The sequence below is a fragment of the Ictalurus punctatus genome, chromosome 6, assembly GCF_001660625.3.
Source record: "Ictalurus punctatus breed USDA103 chromosome 6, Coco_2.0, whole genome shotgun sequence".
Classification (NCBI taxonomy): Eukaryota; Metazoa; Chordata; class Actinopteri; order Siluriformes; family Ictaluridae; genus Ictalurus; species Ictalurus punctatus.
In genome coordinates, this window is record NC_030421.2 from 4948799 (window position 1) to 4970413 (window position 21615).

The 21615-nt window shown below is 41.2% G+C and overlaps 1 protein-coding gene across 2 annotated transcripts; it reads right to left on the minus strand.

Moving 5' to 3' along the window:
• Nucleotides 1–661: 661 nt before the first annotated feature.
• Nucleotides 662–16317, minus strand: mfsd6b (major facilitator superfamily domain containing 6b). 2 transcript variants are annotated; one of them, XR_001812963.3, is made up of 8 exons: nucleotides 16033–16317; nucleotides 12632–14045; nucleotides 6325–6422; nucleotides 4666–4827; nucleotides 3734–3832; nucleotides 3356–3654; nucleotides 3070–3148; nucleotides 2062–2199 (listed from the first exon to the last, which is right to left on the minus strand). XR_001812963.3 is itself a non-coding variant. In XM_017470643.2 (7 exons), the coding sequence occupies exons 2-7, from the start codon at nucleotides 14041–14043 to the stop codon at nucleotides 1822–1824; spliced, it is 2448 nt and encodes an 815-aa protein (XP_017326132.2). In that variant the 5' UTR covers nucleotides 14044–14045; nucleotides 16033–16310; the 3' UTR covers nucleotides 662–1821. The 2 variants fall into 2 exon arrangements, 1 of the variants encoding a protein (XP_017326132.2); XM_017470643.2 differs by lacking the exon at nucleotides 3070–3148 and having other exon boundaries at nucleotides 662–2199; nucleotides 16033–16310.
• Between the last annotated feature and the right edge of the window lie 5298 nt (nucleotides 16318–21615).

Consider the following 21615-nt stretch of genomic DNA (forward strand, 5'->3'; position numbering starts at 1 on the left):
ATTAATATGTATGTAATTTAGCGGCCATTAACTAGCTACCCAACATTAAGCATTAGCTGACTTAGCCATCATTAGCTAGCAACCTAATATTCACCTCGGAGTCATCATTAATTAGCTAGCTTACATCAATCTTCAGTGAACGTAGTCATTATTAGCTAGCTAGCTAGGTTTAGTTAGTCATTTAGCTGCGTATATTGTAAATAATTGTGCTCACAGCCGAATTTTATTCCCATCAACAAACTTTTACTTGCTAAAATAATTAGCATTAACAGAGACACTGATTATTTCATCATGTCCAAACTTTCTGTTTAAACTGAGGTCATGATGTGGATGCGAGTGTTCTGACCGCAGGGCTGCAGTCAGAACCTTCTAGAATGGTCTCTCCTTCACATTCTACTTCTTTGGCTGCTTTCACACTTCACGGTTTTTCCCTCCCAGGAAAAGTGGATGGAGTGCTTTTGTGCCGATATGAAAAGGAAAATGGCTGACGTGACGCTCATACTATAACCACAGCAACTTTCTTACCCGTGTCAGCTAGTATCTGCTAACTAACTGGCCTAGCGTCCTCTCTCACTGAGCTTCCTGCAGATTAAATAAAGATTGGTGTACCTCTGGTGATGACGATGCTGTTTGTCTTCGTTGTAGATTCAAAGGCAGAAAATCAAGACAATTTGAGGTCTTTATTATTTTTAATTGGAACACTGATGATTAAACATTTTCCCTTCACCTCACGAAGACTCGTATTTTAACCGGCACTTTGTCCTCCATGTTTGTTTAGGTTTGATTTTTTGACCTGACTAGCAACCCTGCTGAAAAAAACACCCCCAATAGAAGCCATCACAGAAATTCTAATGGTTTCCACTACAAATGCCATTACAAACTATGAGCTAACTATTAAAACCATTACCGGTCCTTAATGGTATCCACTAGATACAACATGCCACCAATAGAAGGCCACAAATGACCAATAGAGGCCCTCAGGGGCCATTAGAGTTTCCATTAAAACCAATACAATTCTCATTATAACCATTAAAACCATTACAAATTCTATGAGGGTTTCCACTGTTTGTTTGTTTTTTCAGCAGGGAAGTGTCGCTTGTAGTTTGTCTCCTGCGGTGTGCAGCGTGACTGGGTGTGGCCTGTCCAGCAGTATTTAAAAAGTTACAAGAAACAGGAATAGCTATACATAACCTTGGAATGCTAACTAGTGAAACGAAATAACGCACTAATCAATCAGTGGGAAAATCTGTTATTGCGCGCCAGGTTTCATACTAACATCGTTCTCCGATTAGATCGGCAAAGCAAGCCAACTGAACACATTTAACGAGAAGTCGTACATGACAGGATAAGAAGAAACCACGGTTACGGGTTATTTTTCCGTTTCTGAGCGTCGGACGGTAAACAGGAAGTGATCTCAGGTTCAACTTGTGAGTTGGAGAACTGAAGAAACGTCGATTTGTCGTTCCTCCTATTTTCAGTGTTTCGGTGCTCTGTCGAGTATTTATATACCGACTGAACGAACGCCTGTCTCTCTGCGAGTGTCGGTTAACGTCAAGTGTGAAAGCAGCGTCGTATAGCCAGTGTGCGTGATTTCTGGAGAACGTTGTGGAGCGAGATGATAAATACAACAGGGTTTAACGTTTTCTGTGCGTTGTAACATATAAACCCTGACCTGGCAGTGCAAATCGCATTTACTGTATGACCAAACATCAGCGTTCAGTTCAGACCTTCGTACAGTACTCGGAGTTTACATTTTAAAGTAGTTTCTAAAGCAGTTTTTGTGTTGTTGAACTGCAGACGTCATGGATCAGAGGTTCGAGATCAGTCTGGTGTGGGTGCAGGCTCCGGATCTTTGTCTGAAATCTTCTGTGGATCTTCTGATGATCCTCCCGAGTCTGTGTGATGGGAGACGGGACTATCTGAGACGGGACGTTCAGAGGCGGAACGATCAGAGACGGGACGATCAGAGACAGGACGATCAGAGACGGGACGATCAGAGACGGGACGATCAGAGACGGGACATTCAGAGACGGGACATTCAGAGACGGGACATTCAGAGACGGGACATTCAGAGACGGGACATTCAGAGACGGGACGATCAGGAGGATCATTTGAAGAGATCGGCTCTGGAGCACTGGTGAAAGGACCTGGAGGAGTTTCTCCAGCAGATGGCGCTGCAGACACCTGCTCAATGCTCTCCTACAAACACAGAGACAGGAAGGAGTCAAACAAGGACACATCCTGGACAAGTATAAATAACATTCTTGGTGGAGACTTTTCAGAAGCCAGTGAAATAGTGATGATAAGTGCGGTGTGGATTTTTTCCATCTCAGGGTCGTTGTACAGAACATACTCCCATTATATTCCCATTTCATCAAGAATCACCAAGATTAAAGCATAGCTAGAACAAGCAGGAAGTAAACCCAAAACAGAGTCAAGTGCAAATGGTTTCCCCATTTTTATAACGGAAGAAAAGACAATATAGCTCTTTGTTTTTACAATTTATCGACAAGAACTACTACATAATGCGAAAAACTAAGCGGAAATCCCGGGAACGAGACCAGAACGCAACGTAACGATCCTCTCAGCCTCAATTTTTGCACTTGACTGGAGTTCATGGTGAAAAATACATTAAGAGAAAATCCTTAATCCTCTGTTAAAATAACAGAGGTTTGTTTTTTTTGGTCTTCTTAACTTCAAAAGAGAGAGAGAGAGAGAGAGAGAGAGAGAGAGAGAGAGAGAGAGAGAGAGAGAGAGAGAGAGAGGCTGATGAGGGAATGACTGTTTATAGCGGCTATAAAACAATCGAGAAAAGGAACTAATTTGTTCACATAACATTAAATGTAACTATAAATGTATAATAAAAGTAGGACAGGTGCAGTTATTGGAAAATAATTCAGCTGTGACTCTGCTTCATCACACCACTCAGACACTGATTATTTTCCTTTAACGGCACGACACCCAAGTGTTGTTGTTTTGGTTTTGTTTTAATTCCTTACTTATATAATTCCTAAGAAAAACACCAAATGAAAACCACAAAGCCCAGGAGGAAAAGAAAAAAGATCTCACCTTTAATCTGAGCAAAGAGAAAGCATGAATGAGGGGGAAAAAGGAAAGAGTTGAAAGGTCACTCTCGCATTTCTTGAAACTGGTTAAACATAAAAAATAAAAATAAAAAAGATAAGTGACAGGTACAGATCGTTAGTTAGCTGCTTTAAAGAACAAATGAGTGAAATGAAGAAACAGGAAACCGGAATTTGTTATTAAAGAAAAGCTTTTTAGTTTATACACTATATGTATTCTTATTATTAGTATTATTGTTGCTGCTGTTGTTATTGTTTCCTATTGGACACACCCCCTGTAGGCGGGGCTCCTCAGCTGGACGATTGCTCCTGAGGGTGGACATCATGTCTTTGATTTGGTAAACGGCGTAGGACATGGTGACCCAGGGGGAAGTGGACACCACCCACGCCGGCTTGCTCACATCCTCCTGCTCGTCCTGGAACTTGGTCTTCTTGACAGCAGGAGCTGTGGCGCAGTTGGTGTTGGTCTCGACCCTCGTCTCCAGTTGCCTCTGGTTCTGCACCAAGTCGATGGTGGCGATGGGAACAGGACTGGAAGGTACCAGAATGTTCTCAGCCAGCATCTGGTCTCCTGTGTGAGACACACGGGTTGTGATTTATCATCCTGCATTACAGGCTGGATGCATTTGGATGGAATAAAGCGTGCTTACGCCTGTCGTGGCTCGGCCCGATCAGGCTCTGGATGAGGGCGAAGATGAGCAGGATGACGAGGGACGCCATTCCTAAACCTCTGAAGGTTTCAGCCGCACCTACACACACACACACACACACACACACACACACACACACACACACACACACACACACAAATAAATTAAATTCAAATGAATGAAATAAAATGAAGTTTTCCATATTAGATTAATTTAAATCTGAATAATTAATCTTCAGAAAAAAATTTAAAGAATGGCTACAGAAAGAAATTGTGGAATTCTGCTTGATCTAATTCGAATTTAAATCTGCATATGAAAATAAACTAATTATGCAACTGACTAATTAAAAAAATGAATGAATTAATTAATTAACATAAGTTAAGTTTTAAAGTGAAATTAGATCAAGCACGACTGATTGGTAATATAAAATATTACACCAAGAAAGCATGGACAATAAACTCAGTTTGAAGGCATAAAAAAAATAAATAAATAAATTAAAAAAAACAATAAACATTAAAGTCTAAAAATTTTTACATTTCCTTTTTTGGAAAACAAAAATCATTCCATATTAAAATAAATGCATAACAGATTTCTATACACTCAATTATTATTATTATTATTATTATTATTATTATTATAGGTTTCAATAGCCATTAAAGGTGTAGTAAGTGTTTCTAGAAGTGTGGAATTCATACAATTTTGATAGAAATGTTCATTAGGAACATCCGTACTTCACAGTATTGACCACCCTGACGGTACGTTGTGAATGTTTTCAGTTGTAATTCCCCACACAGGCAACAGATGGGGCTGTAAACATTACACACCGCACCTTTAACATGGAGACACTCCCATCACAGTGACTGGATGATGTCATTCCTGAGAAACATCACGGGTGTGTTTTTCACGTTTGTGCTTATTTTCTCTCGTCATACCAAAGTAGTTGACAAACACTCCTCCGATCATGGCGCCACAGCCCCGCCCCAGCCCCAGGTGGAGGCCTTGCAGGATCCCCTGCGCAGACGTCCTCAGAGCCGGAGGAACCGCCGCGCTCAGGTACGAGATACACGCCGCCCAGACGGACGCATGGGTCAGACCTACAGGAAAACAACGTCGTTAACATAAATGGCCTGATTAGACGGATCAGTTCAGCTGATTTACACAGTACACATAGAGAAGAAGATAAATACGCACAGGTATGATACGTGTAAAAGGTAAACACTGGTATGAAAGGTCAATATTAAACGCAAACACCTATAGGGATCTGAAGTAACTACCTAAAGGGTGGAAAAGGTAAGATACAATGTGCTTTTACATTATTAATTAATTAAATAATGCATGAAATTAGCTGAAATTTAAGCTGAATCAGTTTCCACACACACACACACACACACACACACACACACATAAAAAGGACGACATGTCATACTTTTAATTCATTTACTGATACATTTAAACAAGTTCGTTTCTGTTGTCACGTACGTTATAGCAGCTATAAAAAGCCATTCCCCTCACTTGCCCTCTCTTTATTCTCTCTCTTGAAGTTAATAAAGGAAAAACAAAAACAACCGCAGCTTGTCATGTGACCGGGAGACCGCAAAGGAGCGTAAACACTTCTGTCCTGAAGATGTCGGAAAACTTAAACTTACAGCTTTACCTCCGACACTGGAGACTCCTTCAGTAAGTGTTAAATGAATAAACGCCTCCTTACTTTAAGAAAACGTTGTTGTTGTTTTTTTTATCCGTTTATGTGCCGTACAAGTCCCTATGAATGAGCTGTTACTATAGTAACACTAACGCACTCGAGTGAATAGGTGAGGACTACTGAGACGCAGCTGGTTTGTATTTGTTAGTCTTTATTTACTGCCTTCACTGGAATAAAGTGTCAATAATGACATTTTCTGTGTCGAGTCAGAGCTTTCATGCGGCGGTGAGATGATGTCCTTTAAATGTTCAAATGGCGTGATTGGGTGTGACTTTGGGCTGACAGTAAACAGATTATTACCAAAATTAGACTTTTGTGGCCAAACCCACGTAGGACAATAAAGCTGACCTGACTGCTGAGTCTGTGCTGGAAGATCCAGACAAACAGGCTTATTTACTCTCAGCATATTTCTCATCAGGACAGTCATGGTGAAAGCTGCCAAACCAGCCTGGTGCCGTGGTACAGTTACAGTAATTTCGTGCAGGCCTGTTAAAGGTTGGGTCTGTGTTTTTCAAGCCTTAATAAGCATAATATTATTACTGGAACTCATTAATAAGTCAGAACATTGATTATACCTTTAATGCAGTTGGAATGCAAGTTCAGTTCAATGCAGATCCCAGACTAATCCTTCTGTAAATGTCATATATATACACACACACACACACACACACACACACACACACACACACACACAATAGTGTTCTCTAACTACACCCAGTGAGCTGCATTAAAATGGGCGTGCTGCAGGAAACAATGTGCCTGAGCTGCAAGTCAAACAGCTGATTCATGGCCTGAGCTGAACTCGCAGCCGGACAGACTTCCAGTCCAAACACTTCCCGGTAGATAAATCAACTGGACGCCTGAGTGCACAGTGCAGCATGGCTCTCACCTTGAAGGACCTCCATGGGCAGAACTACCCAGGCGTTCTCCAGGTAGGAGATGTACAGGTAGCGTGCAGTGTTACAGGCCAACCCGATATACAGTACTCTGCAGGACAACAGAGAAAAGGCATGAAAAGGATGCGTTACAATAACAAAACACAAAACACTGGTTACAGGTAAAAACCCTGTGTCAATACTGTCAAACCTGGCCAAAATGTCTTCAGAGCATAAAACCAGACAAAACATTTCATAGAAGATAAAACCAGGCTAAAAATGTTTTCAGAGGGTGAAACTAGGTCCAAAAATGCCTATTTTTTAATTAATAAAAATAGAAGAAAAAAAACAAGGCAAAAAAAAAACAAAAACAAAAAAAAAAAACAGTAACATTGTGAAACCAGGACAAAGAAAATATTTTAATAAGATAAAACCAGGCCAGAATTGTCTTCACAGGGTAAAACCAGGCCAAAAACATTCAACTGAAAGCAGGGTGAAAAATATCTTAAAAATTAAACCAGGCCAAAAATGTCTTAATGCGGTGAAAGCAGGCCAAAATTCTTATAAAGATAAAAACGGATCAAAAAAAGTCTCAGTAGGGTGAATCCAGGCCCAGAATATCAGAATATGTTGAAAACGGGCCAAACATTTCATAAAACAGGCCTAAAAATCTTTTCATAGGTCCAATTTTTTTCTTTAATTAATAAAAATAAAAGAAAAAACAAGGCTAAAATGTCTTCATATTGTGAATCCAGGACAAAAAAAATTATTTTAATAAGATAAAACCAGGCTAAAAATGTCTTCAAAGATAAAACCAAGCCAAGATTGTCTTCATGAAGTGAAACGTATTTGTGCACTCGCTTTGCAAAGGTGATTATTTAAGCGTGTGCGTTAGACATGCGAGCGTGTGCAACAACAGACACCACAAGAGGAAATGACTGGTCGTGTACACTCCAGTCCTGTGTCCTCTGATCTTTGTGTGTGTGTGTGTGTGTGTGTGTGTGTGTGTGTGTGTGTGTGTGTGTGTCAATATTAAAGCTTTGACAACAGTAACTGTCTTTAACTACAGCACTAACTAACTTGCTCAAAGTTGAGTGACGGCATGGTTCCTGAGGGGCGTGATTTAAAGGGGTTTACGCTGTTGTCCAGAGATTGCGAGCTTCAATCTTGATGATGCCTGCCAATCATAGTAACACTAGCCAATCACGGGCGTCTGTGAGCTAAAGTAGTGGGTGTACAGCTTGTGTAAGAGTGTAAATTTGCTGAACTTGCAGTGACCAGTATGAGGGAGTGTGAGAGCGATGACACCAAATTTAACACACCTGCTCCCCATTCACACCTGAGACCTTGTAACACTAACAAGTCACATGACACCGGGGAGGGAAAATGGCTAATTGGGCCCAAATTGGACCTTTTCACTTAGGGGTGTACTCACTTTTGTTGGCAGCGGTTTAGACATTAATGGCTGTGTGTTGAGTTATTTTGAGGGGACAGCAAATTTACACTGTTACACAAGTTGTACACTCACTACTTTACATTGTAGCAAAGTGTCATTTCTTCAGTGTTTTCACATGAAAAGATATCATCAAATATTTACAAAAATGTGAGGGGTGTACTCACTTTTGTGAGATACTGTATAAATGTATCAACATTTCATTTCTGAAATAAACCAAGGCGTTTTTCAGTCTAATCTCTCTTCACGGCATCTAGAGTTTGTGTGATTAGAGTTTAAAATATCTGACTGAGGAATTTTCACAAAAAGATGCATTTGTGTTTAAATGTTTATTGCCCGTCCTTAGACTTCCGCTATATCAGAGTTTTAGCTTAAAAAATAAAAGGTTTTCTGTTATATCAAGTTAAGTTTTTCTCCATGAAAATCACACACACACACACACACACACACACACACACACACACACACACACACACACACAGCGTTTTCCTTTAACCACTATAAATGGTGTTAAAAACAGATCATTACAAGAACGGAAACTCCTTCCTGTGTGCCAGTAGTGAGTCACGTGAGCCACCGAATTCAACATGCAAACGTAGCCGTGATGTGACGTGCATGGAGATATCCACGCAAATCAGGAGTCTTCTCCACATGACCTCATCTCGGTCACTTTCTGAGCACTGAATCGATCCCGGACAGCAGGACGTCAGTCGGATCGATGGATAAACGCGCCGAGCTGAGCTGTACGAATCTGGTTAGCTAATGGCAGGGATCGGATTACGCCGACCATGGGGTCATTAGCACACAGCTCTGAAATCAGACTGCTAAACACAGAAAGGAGTGCTGAGAAGCAATGCACAGATCACACACACACACACACACACACACACACACACACACACACACACACACCGATCAAACCCTGTTTTATACATTAAATACAATACAACTGCAAGCTGCGATCTGAGGGGTCCAAGCACCATTCACAAATAACATTCACAGTCTTGCCAGGTTCCACAGAACAATAAAGTGACCATACTTTTCAGGTTTGATTGACATGCACTGATGAATCATTTCAATACCAATCATAATAAGTGTATAATTAACAATCGCCGGGGTCCAAGCACCAGAGCGCCTGTACAATCCAGTCGTCCCCATACAGGACATGAGGAGATGTCGAGTTTCCGAGCTTGTAGAATGCAAATCAGTATGTCTAGACTGAATAATTTGAATATGCGGGTATTTGTTCTTTACGAAGGTATCAGTTGGTCTATTTGTTTTTTAGTAAATTAGCTGTCTACTCCTTATATAAACACATCACACAGGCAGTGAAACGACTCTGATTCAGGGCTACAAACACACACACACACACACACACACACACACACACACACACACACATATACACACATATACACACACCATCTTGGATCAATAATTATAAACAAGCACGTTTTTTAGATCCCGTGAGCGTCTTCCTGGAACTGATCCGCATTTGGGTGAATCCCAAATGACTTGCAGTTTGAACATATAGTGCACTAGATAGAGTAGAAACCATTGCTCAATCATTTCTCCACCTCCTTTAACCCTTTTATTTATAGTGTCCACACTCATGCGGTTAGTGTATTGTTTTAGGTTGCACCGTGGTCCTGGAGACACATGTCTTTCCTTTCCCTATGTACTGTACCAGACGTGTATGGTTGAAATGACAAAGCCACTCGGCTTCACTCGGCTTCACTCGACTCATGGGCGGTCAATTTAAGGAAAATATAAAGATGTAAAATCACCTCCAAATCACTTGAGAGCATTATTTTAAATGAAAAGAAACTCCCGTAGCTCTTTGGACTATTTGCTGTTTATTAAAAGTTTTCTACGTGATATTAAAATCAACTGTGTAAATCCCGTACGTTCGGAAACGTTCTTTTCTGAACACGTACATATATTTTAGGCCCGCATGTTAAAAACATCGGACATTGAATCTTCAATCTTACATCTTATCCTACGACCTCTCGTTAAATGTATAGAGAGACATTACGAAGAAAAATAAACCTTGGTAGGACGTAGCGGAGATCGTAGGTGCCTCTGGGGAGTGTACTATATGTAGCTAGTACAGTTAACTCGCTTTGCTAATCTAATCTGAGAATGAAGCAAGTATAAGGCTGGGCATGTTGCAGAACTAGTGTTTAAGTAGTTCGAGTACAGTGAAAAAAGGTCTCATTTACCGACAAACATCGCTGCGAAAGATAATTTCATACGATTGTAAATTTCACCAATTCAAGTAGTTTTCTGCAACAACAACAACAACAACAACAACAACAAACCCCACAAAAATCTCCGCAAGTTGCGAAGTGATGTAGCTACAACTGTTCCTCATCTGAACATAAAAACGTGCCGGACAGGCCACGCCCACAAGTGACAACAGCAGCAGTTGCTACAAGCTCCTAAGAAACAAACTACAAGTGACATGAGAGCTGTGAGCTAGTGTGAAAGCAGGGTTACAATTCAGACTAGATTCTAAATTACAGGAAAGTAAACAAGAAGAAATACTCCTGAAAATAAATAAATAAAAATAAAAATCGCTCGTTCTTAAAGCTGTAAGTGTCGACTTTCATACAAGTCTTTAACCATTACTGTAGAGTAGTACCTGATCACATCTCCGCCAGTCATCTACAACTCTAGTAATTAATTCATTCTCATAATTTACCTTCAGGATGTTTTACAGTTTTACTTCCGAAATACTGAACAGCAGACGGAGAACGTGCGTTTAAAACCGCATCCTCACCTTCACCTCCCTCTCTCTCTCTCTCTCTCTCTCTCTCTCACCACTGTTTGCTCGTGCCCTTTATTTTACAGCTGGTAAACACCCGAGACAGCCGTCGTGCTGCGTATTCAGCACTAAAAAGTCAACAAATTGACAACACAGGCACCTTTTGGTCCCTCAGTGCTGTGGCACAGGAACTAAGTACGAGTTACAAGGTGTTGACTTTCACTTTGCCTGCTTATCAAGCGCTCAGTGAATCAGAAAGATGGGCAAATGTTAAACAGTAAACATGATTTGGATACAGATGAAAAAGTTTATAGAGGGCTGCACAGAGGATTAGATTAATTAACCAGTTCAAGGATGAACCAAGAGTTGGGATTTGCCAAAAATCCTCGATAGTTTGACAGAAATAAAATCCTAAGCAAAAGCATTACAAATAAAAATTGTTTATCTAATACATGAAGGCTTTACAGAAATGTAAACCTCCTCAGATGACAGAATAATCCCAGGGTGATGAATATAACCTATTTCTAGGCATTTTTACTTGTTTCAAGCTTTTTTTTTGTGTGTATATATATATATGTGTGTGTATATTTATATAAAAATTGTGTGTATGTGGAGAAAAAAAGTGTTTTTTTAATTAAATTCTAGAATGTTATAATAACAGTATTTTCAAATACATTTTCATGAAAGGTGCCAATAATTATGCACAGCAGTGCAGTCTACATAAGCACTGGAGATATTACAAATATTCGCTAGTCATACCAGCTAAATGTTAAGCCTCAGAAGCGGTAACGAACACAGGCGCACACTGAGGAGGAGTGTGTGGGGCACGTCACACCGATCTCTCAGATTCCTGAGAACACTGGGCTAAGTTTCATGCTGGAGATTAGCAGAAACAGGAAGGAGTTCACGTGAGGGTGTGACACGTCAAAGATGACTTTCAGAACCCGCTCTCTGTGCTCACATACACTCTACGTGTAATGCTTTGTAGCTTCCTTGCACTGACTAATGCAAATGTGTGAAGGCTTACACACACACACACACACACACACACACACACACACACACACACACAGGAAGTTACAATGTACAGGTCTAAGTCATTACCACATTCAGTTCCACACACGCCGTCATGTTGAAACCGAACTTAGTTTATACGCCTTTAAATCAATTATCATGATATATTTTTACACACTAGTTTAAACAATACAGAAAATAAACAGAAAATACTCATCACTTAATTCTAAAATAATAAGCACTCCATTACATGTAGTCGATTGTGACTGACTGTACGCTAAAATCAAAGATTTTTCTACCATTTTGTTTCCGTCTGTCCGTGCCTGTCGACTTTAAAGGAATGCTAATATGCTTATCGGCTAAAACGGCGACGGAAAGCGAATGGCCACCAGTTAGCACCGCCGGGACGCAGCTAGGCGTCGATAGGAGATACGCAAAAAGCACTGCGATATTTTCCGGATGCATGATATTTAGGCTTCATCGTGCATGAGCATATAGTATCAGTAGGTGATATGTGAAGAATAAAACACTCCGTGTCATGCAGTTAAAGGAAAATAATCAAATGGCACGGTTGAGTGACGAGGCGATGCGTCAGTGTTATCATCCTCAAGTTGATTAGGTTCCTGTAACAGAAGATCCTAAAGTGTTTTATTTCTCTCTCTTATCTTACCGTCTCGATACAGTATAAGAGTTTTTATCCGTTCACGGTTACATTTAACGTTGTGGGACGTCCACGAAAACAAGTTCGTTCCTGTTATAGCGGCCAGAAATATCCGCTCCCTCGCCAGCGTCTTTATTTGTTCTCTCTTCACGTTAATAAGACAAAAATTTACGAGGAAAGCGTAACGCGCAAACTCCTCCGTTTTGAAGACGTCGGAAAAACTTACGGTTACAAAAGCACTGACGCTGAAGACTCCTTCCTTAAACGTTAAACAAACGTTAAGAAACCTTCACCATGCAACAAATGCGTTCATGCGTTTACGGGAACGACTCCCAGCGAACGAGCTGTTGCTATAGAAACGCTAACGTATTAGAACAGAGTTGCGTTAATATGCACCTGCATTAGAGTTTCGTGAATAAAATGTACCTTATGTGGCCAACGAGTCCGATGAGTTTGTGGCTGATGAAGTAGGCGGCGAGTTCGGAAGCGTGGCTGAGCACGGAGCACACCCCGAACAGCGTGGTGGTCCCTTTCAGGTCCTCCAGGTGCCAGTACAGGAACGTGAACACGAAGCCATAACCAAAGCCCATGAACCAGGCCACGAAGAGCACGGAGCCATAACGGATCCCGCACAGCAGACGGATCAAGTCCTTGAACGGAAACCGGGGGTTGTTGTTAGACCTGGGACACACTGGGACTTCCTCCATACTGGACTCGGACGTGTTCTGGACCACGTGAGGGATCTCCACCTGTTGCTTCACGTCCTGTTCGGACGGATCTGCTCCAAACCTGGAATCGAAGCGGAACTGCGTTGCGACGATAAGGGCTAAAGTCATGAGCACGCCGAAGACGATGAAGGCGATCTGGTAGTTCTTGTACTCCGGCAGGATGCAGCCGGCCCCTTGGATGATCAGGGTGAGATGTGTGTGGTCAATCCAGATGCCTACAGATAACATGGCTATACCCCAACCTAGAGAACCCCACATCCTTTGGAGGCCGTATCGGTCGCGCTGCCTTCCCAGGTACTGCAGGGTCACGGTGTCGACGATGGTCACTGCCGGCGCGCTGAAGAACTCCCCGATGATGATCACCAGCAGGATCACGAGGAAGATGGTCTCCACTTGGCTTTTGTCGTAAATGATAGTGTACTGTTTAGGTGACGCTGTAGTGGAGAGCGAAGAGCTTGTGTTATCGCTCCTTACAAATCGATTGAGAGGGCTATAATCCCCAGATAAAGTCTGAAACGTCGACGGCATGCCCAACACATCCCCTATGAGGTATCGACGGTGTCTGGTCTGGTTTCCGGAGGAACTCGGAGTTGTTACGTTTTCTGATCCTTTCTCTATGCAAGTCATGCGTGCTGGCTGGACGAAGACGATGCTGCAGTTGAACACAACCCAGCAGAAAACGGAGAACAGCAGGACGGCCTTGCCTTTGTTGAAGCGGTCAGCTACTATACCCCAAAACGGTGCGCTGCAGAACTCGATGAAGTAGCGGATCCCCACCAGGAGGCCGCTCTGGCTTGGCGTCATGCCCAGCTGCTTGTAATAGACAGCCAGGAGGGGGTGCAGGGAACCGTATGCAGCATAGAAGAAGAAGTAGAAGATCTTGGAGATCAGGAGGCGCTCGTCTATTCTCAGGCAGATCCGCTCCAGGCAGTCCGTACTGGAAGAGGTCGGCGGGGGCGGGGAGTCGACAGAAGCAGACGATGATGTTTGACTGGGTGGAGAGCTGTTTGCTGTCCCCAATGACAGGGTATTAAACGGCTCAGCCAGGACGTATCTCCGCTTCTGTTCTTCCTCGTCATCATCCAGGATGGCCATACGATCGCTCGCCATCTCTAAGACAAGAAAACACACCTCATATAACTCGAGCACTCCTCAAATATAACATTTAATAAGATCAATGACAGCGGTATGATTAGCAAGAATGATTATGGAAGATTACATCACGGGTACAGTGCAAAATAAATACGGTCACCTGACTTGGGGCTTGAAATAGATTTTTAAATATTTTTTTTTCATGGACAAAATGGCCTTCACACAGCAGCCCAGTGTGTTTACAGTAGCAGAAGCATAGACAGAGATCTAAACACTGAATGTTTTGGCTATGTGATAAACTCATGTGTTAACCTCTCTCTCTCCCTTTTATTTTATTTTTGTAAAGAAAAGTTCTACCGTAACAGGAGTTAATCTATAGAATAGATGCTTTTATAACAGTAATTATATAAATGCATTAACTTTACAGTTTGAGAACACACCATAATGTCAGTGTGGTAAGTCTGTGTTTGACATCCTGTGTAAATATACGATCTCACCACACCCACAGTTATATTATTGTGGGCAGATGATGTACCTCATGATATTTCAAGACTGGCCTGAACTGACAGGAAGTCTATAGTAACTCAAATAAATCACTCTTTTATTAATAATTATTTTCCGTGGTGAGAAAAAAAGCATCTCAGAACGCAAACACATAAAACCTTGATGTTGATGGGCTACAACAGCAGAAGACCACATCAGGTTCTACTCCTGTCAGCCAAGAACTGGAATCCGAGGCTGGTCTTCCGCTCTTGTAGCCCATCCACCTCAAGGTTTGATGTTTTTCGGCATGCTTTTCTGCTCACCGCAGTTGTAAAGAGTGCTTATGCAAGTTACTATAGACCATCTATCAGCTCAGACCAGTCTGCTCATTCTCCTCTGAGCTCTCTCACCTACAAGGTGTTTCAGCCTGCAGACCCTCTGCTTGCAGGATGCTTTTTTTGTACCATTTGGTATAAACTCTCGAGACTGTTGTGTGTGAAAATCCCCGCAGTTTGGCTGATTAGATGAAATGAATGAATGTGCAGGTGTTCCTAATAAAGTGTATAGGTGGGTGTATATATAAGTTTACTGACAAAATGCCAGCAAAACAGCAGTGTTGCATTTAAATAAGGTAAACATTTAAAAGTTAATTCGATGAATATGACGATACAGTACTAATGAACCACCTGCTGGTTATATTATATATCACAATACCAACAATATCAGAGAAAAATGTATTGTGACATGATTCATCACGATATCAATTTATATAATAATATCACCCGGCTCTACGATACATGATGTAAAAAAACGCCTCATTTTGATCGAGACAGTAAACAGGATTCAAGGAAAAAATTATTACTATAAAAACATTACTATTGACCAGAGAGATGATACCCCTGCTGAAAAATACAATAGAAACCATCACAGAAATTCTAATGGTTTCCATTACATTACTACCATTACAAACCTTCAGCTACCCATTAAAACTATTACAGCTCCCTAATCATACCCACTAGATATAACAACCCACCAATAGAAGGTCACCAATAGAACCCAGTACAGCACATTACTACCATTACAAACCTTCAGCTACCCATTAAAAACATTACAGCTCCTTAATGATAAACACTAAACATAACAACACACCAATAGAAGCCAGTACAGCACATTACTACCATTACAAACCATCAGCTACCCATTAAAACCATTACGGCTCCTTAATGGTATCCACTAGACATAACGTGCCACCAATAGCAGGCAACAAATTACCAGTAGAGACCTACAGGGACCATTCCAGTTTCCATTAAAACCAATACAATTCCTAATACAACCATTAAAACCATTATACTTTCTATGAGGGTTTCTATTGTTTATTTGTTTGTTTGTTTTTCCAGCTGGTACTCTTCATGATAATCCATTTGAACCGCGTTGACTGTGTATGTCCTGAAGGTTACATGATCCTCCTGTCTCATGAAACAAGCCACACTCATGACCCCTGAAAGCTCTGCTCTCTGAACTCACCTCTGTATTGTTCCTCTGAAGTTCCTGCTAAGATCTCTTCTGACCAACACAATAATACACTCCTTCATCCATCATGGGTCTCAGCACGCGCGCACAGGATACACACGCAGCTCCTAAACATCTCCAGCACGCGCGGAATCAAGTCAATAACATAAATAAATCAGAGAAAAACTCAGCTGATGTATGTGTGTGTATGTGTGTGTGTGTGTGTGTGTGAGAGAGAGAGAGAGAGAGAGAGAGAGAGAGAGAGAGAGGTTATTACTGGCAGCAGCAGCCAGTGCAGCTCCACTCCCGAACACATGACGTCTGCGTCTCACCTGCGCCGAATCTGATTGGTCGAGCGCACCGGGGAGGTCGAAGCTGACTGGCTGGAGCTTCACATGCCTTATAATTGTGTAATTATGAAGAAGTGCGTCTCCTTAAAATTCACTCTGGGTGTGTCTTGGATAAGTTGAATAGAGGGATTAGTGATATGAGTCACTGTTTCAAAAAGAGAGAGAAAGGAGACAAAGACAAAGAGAGATACTTTTTTATTTGTGGAGGATTTTATTTTATTCCAACACAAGATGTTACTAAGATACCGATAGATGGCAAGTGTAAGTGTTTACCACCACCTAGTGGACGACTCGGCTCAGTTCAGGTTTTTAATTTGGGAAAAAAAAACCCCAAAAACAATAGAAACCCTCATAGAATGTGTAATGGTTTTAATGGGAATTGCATTGTTTTAATGGAAACTGTAATGGTCGCGGTGGGTCTCTAATGGTAATTTGTTGCCTTCTATTGGTGGCCTTATATCTAGTGGATACCATTAATGGCAAAAAAAGGTGATGGTGATCGTTTGTAATGGTATTTGTAGTGGAAACCATTAGAATTTCTGTGATGGCTTCTGTTGATTTTTTTTCAGCAGGGGTCTTTAACTGTAAATACAACTGTAAATCCAATTCCGAAAAAGTTGGGACGGTATGGAAAATGCAAAAAAATCCCCAAAAAGAGTCGATTGAAAATTCAGTTCCCCCTGTATTATACTGAAAACACATTAACATATTATTTGAAGTTTTACTTTGTGAATTGAATTTATTTTTGAAAATAGACATTATACATTTAAAATCAGATGACGGCAACACACTCCAAAAAAGTTGGGCTCGTTGGCTGATGTGAAACGTCAGCTTTTCTTTTAATTTCACTTATTAAGTGTTTGGATGCTGAGTGAAAACACCAGTTGGTTAAGTTCAGTGAGCGGAATTTTCCTCCATTCATCCATTATGCATTTCTTCAGCTGTGCAACTGTACGAGACCTTCGTCGCCTTATTTTGCACTTCATAATGTACCACGTTCTCAATGGGAGACAGGTCATTACTGCAGCAGGCCATGCTAGCACACACACTCTCTGCTTACGCAACCACACGCTTGTAATCCGGGCAGAATGTGGTTTGGTGTTGTCCTGCTCTGGATGGCAGATTATGTTGCTCCAAAATGTGTACATAAATTTTTGCATTAATGATGCCCTCACAGATGAAGTTACCCATGCCATATGCACTGACACGCCCCCATACCATGGGCACTGACACGCCCCCATACCTTGGGCACTGACACACCATCATACCATGGGCACTGACACGCCCCCATACCATGGGCACTGACACGCCCCATACCTTGGGCACTGACACGCCCCTTTACCATGACAGACGCTGGATTTTGGCCCTGACACTGATAACAGCTCGGAAGAAGAAGAATTACTGAAGTGTAAGGAGTGCATTAGAAATGTGTTACCCTCTTATTCCTTGGATATGGATTTTTATTTTTATTTTTTATTTTTTTTTTACTAATTTGCATAATGTGCAAAACCTCCTTTTGACATCTTGTCCTAGGATTTTTGGTCTATTTGCACAAAATTGGTGCTTCAGGGGAATCTTTTTTTCAGAAAAGTTATTTTTCAGAACATTTAGAAAAATAAAAAATATGACTGCTACATGCCACTCAATTCATGCAAGACGGAGCCTAATTTACTCAAACAGCTGTAACACATGACTGCTTCTGTGGATTTGCACAAAATCATGCACAGGAGAAAATTATGAGCTCATTTGCAAATTTGGGGCATGGCCATACAGAGAGGGTAAGCCAAAGTCAGATAACTGTTTTTTGAAGTCCTGTCAAGATAAAATTTGGTAGATTGTATTTACATTTATGGCACTTGGCCGATGCCCCTATCCAGAGTGACTCACATTTATACAACAGAACAGTCTTGGGTTAAGGGCCTTGCTCAAGGGCCCAGCAGTGGCAGGTTGGCAGTGCTGAGATTTGAACCCATGACCTTCCAAGCAGTAGTCCAACATCTTAACAGCACCACTGCCCCAAAACACACCCTGATGATCCTCAGACATTTTGGGAGGATGTTCTGTGGAGTGAAGCGTGGAAAGTGGAACTGTTTGGAAGACATTCAAAAAACCAAACACAGAATTCCACAAAAAGAACATCATAGCTACGGTCAAGCATGGTGGTGGAAGTGTGATGGTGTGGGGATGCTTTGCTGCTTCAGGGTCTGGGCATCTTGCAAAAAAAACAACAACAACACTGTATTGTGTGTTTATTCAGGTCGCCTTTATTTTATACTTTATATGGTTTGTAGATCTAAACCTATTTAGTATGAGAGATACACAAAAACAGAATAAATCAAGAAGTGGGCAAATACTTTTTCACAGCACCGTAAGCATTAATACAATCCGGGCGTGCTACACGGCACCAATTCTGACAGCTCTTCCATGCCAGTCATATTGCAATATGGGATAGCGCAGTGTCCACAGTGTCCAGTGGTTCCATACTGCAGAATTGAGGTGGAAGCAGTAGGTCATCCGGGTATTTCTTGAATACTGTTTGATGAATACTGAGAGTTCGGACGTAGTACTCCTTTGGCTGACTGTTTTTCGCCTACTATATAGTAAGACAGCAGGGATATTCAGATGCAGCCAGTGATGTATTAGAATTGGAGTCTATGGCAGCCAAGTTTGTAGGCCATGATGTTCTCTGTGAAGTTGAGTCCAACACCAACTCTAGCATTGAAATGACATTAGAAGAGTAACATGTGCAACTACATGTTGTAGATCATCACACTAACTATGGATTAACTGTCACAACCAGAATAATCTTCAGTGTCCTGGTTGGTCTGATGTGTTGTTTTCTAAGAGAGAGTTCCTCAAGAGTGCAGCAGTCTTGTATGCGGTCCAGAGTTTGGAGTCTCTCTTGCCAGTTATGGGAGTCACTGAAAGCAGAAAGAAACACAAATAAGTAGACTCATGGTAATAGGTAACTGGTGAGAATCATCAAGCATTACCTGCCAGTTCGACCCGCTTCTGCACCATCAACAGCTGATGCTTGACCATGCCCTGTGGCTAGATAGTTGATGTTGTCCAAGCTTGCCACTCTTTGGGTTTTGGTCAATTGACGATGACGCTTTAATGCTCTTTTGCATGTGCTTTAAATGAATTCAGACAAGCTGAAGTAAGTTGTAAGCTGGGCCAGCGGAGAAGCAACAAAAGGATTACAGAGTTGAGACACTTAACAGTTAAAAAAAAAAAAAAAAAAAAAATGCTTAAAAGATGAAATCTCTCTGTTTCATGTGTCTCCTGTTGGTACTTTATGGGATGGCTGTAAGTCTGGTAATAGAATACAGTTTCGTTGCTCAGTTGATGGACTGTGCGTTTCAGGAGAACGGTTTTGGAATATCAAAATTCCTTTGAGAAGTCACGATGATGTGGTGAAGATTGGATACAATTTGGTTGAGGAGGGGCAGAAAAAGCAGTAAGATGTAAGCATTTTCAGCATGTTAATGTAACATTTGACCAGTAGTTGGCGCTGACCTGAAATTTGTTGCATAGCCTCAGGTCATGGTCCTGAAGGTGCTTACCAAATTTTGTGTAAAATTCGTCACACAAAGTCGTTGCTGAGATTCAGCCTCACAGAAATTGACATCGTAGGATGTGTTGAACTCGTCTCGACCCAGGGAATCTAGGAATACCTGGCTTTCAAACTTTAGACACACAGTTCAAACGTTATGACCATAAACGTATTTCCAAATTTGAGCGTTGTCAGCAACTGGCCCAAATCTGGTCAGAATGCTCCGTTAAGAGATTAGCACATAGATGCAAAATACAAAATATCAGCTTGATCGGTCTTATGGTTACTGAGAAACAATTATACGACCTTAGCTCCAATCGTTTATGTATGATCACACCAAAACATTACATATGACCTCAGTATCTCCATGTATACATGGCTTTCAAGTTTCATGTGAATCCATGCAAGCACTCATGAGTTGCACCTGGTTGAGTAAAAAAGATTCCGCATAATTAGTGTTGATTGACAAGTGGTGGTTGATCAACATTGTGTTTGATCATTCTTCAGGGTCACACATAGTTTGACACCAAATTGGTGAAGACAGGCCAAAAATTCTAGGACTAGTTCACAAAAGTAGGTTTTGCATATTATGCAAATTATCAAAAAGTCTAAGTGCACAGAGGTGAATGGATCTTGAGATCAAGGAGAAGTCAAGTGAAAAAAACTTTTGTTTGTAAGACTCATGGTTCATGAGATAAACGTAAACACTTGGGCTCACTTGGCCCATCTGTCTTCCCTGAGTAGCAGGAGGGAGTACTACGTACTGACCAAGTTTCATGTCCCTACGACTTACTGTTTGGACTGCATGATTTGTTTTAAGGCATAAGAGGAAGAAGAAGAAGAAGAAGAAGAAGAAGAAAGAAAACTCTAACAAAAACAATAATACTGTAACAGTGGTGCAAAAAGTCAGTATTTAAGCTTTTATGCGGCTATAGAGTCCTCACCCTTCACAAAAATTGTTGAGTCCTTCTGTATTGACACTCATGTAACACGGTTTATTTTTAAATTAAGTTTACTATGGGTTGTCTTATCTGATGTCTTATCTGATCTGAGCATTATTATGTCATGCAACCAACATCAAGATGATTTATACGCCATTTGTCCAGTACATGTACATAGGAATTCTAAAGTTGCAACCCCCTTGGTGCTTGGACCCACCATTAGCTGCTTGCAGCTATATACAGTATATGAGGACAAGCACCGAAGGTGTGTAGGCACCCAAAGGTTATTCTGCATCTTTTATTATTATTATGCTTCCTCTTCTGGCTACAGTGTCTTTGGAAGACCATAGAACTATCCGGTAAAAAGTTGTGAAATTTGCCAAACTGACTGGGTCGAAGGAACTTCTGACCAAATTTGGGCCAAGTGCTACAAAAACTCTAGTACCACTATCGGGTCAAATTTGGAATTATGTTTATTTTGTTCATGTTATTTTGTCCAGTCATTATCAAATTTGGCATACATCGTCTTCAGAGTAAACCTCACAAAAATTTTCAAAATAATTTTGAATAGTCCACACAGTTTGTCTGTAATGGGCCAACAAATCTGACAGCAAAGCTGCTAAAAAGGAAGTGAGGCTGTATCTCAGCAATGACCTTGCACATTGACACAAAACTTTTTTTAAATGAAACAATAGTCTGACTGCTTTAGTAACTGAAACTACATGGATTATAAGTGCCTGGAGCAGCTTCC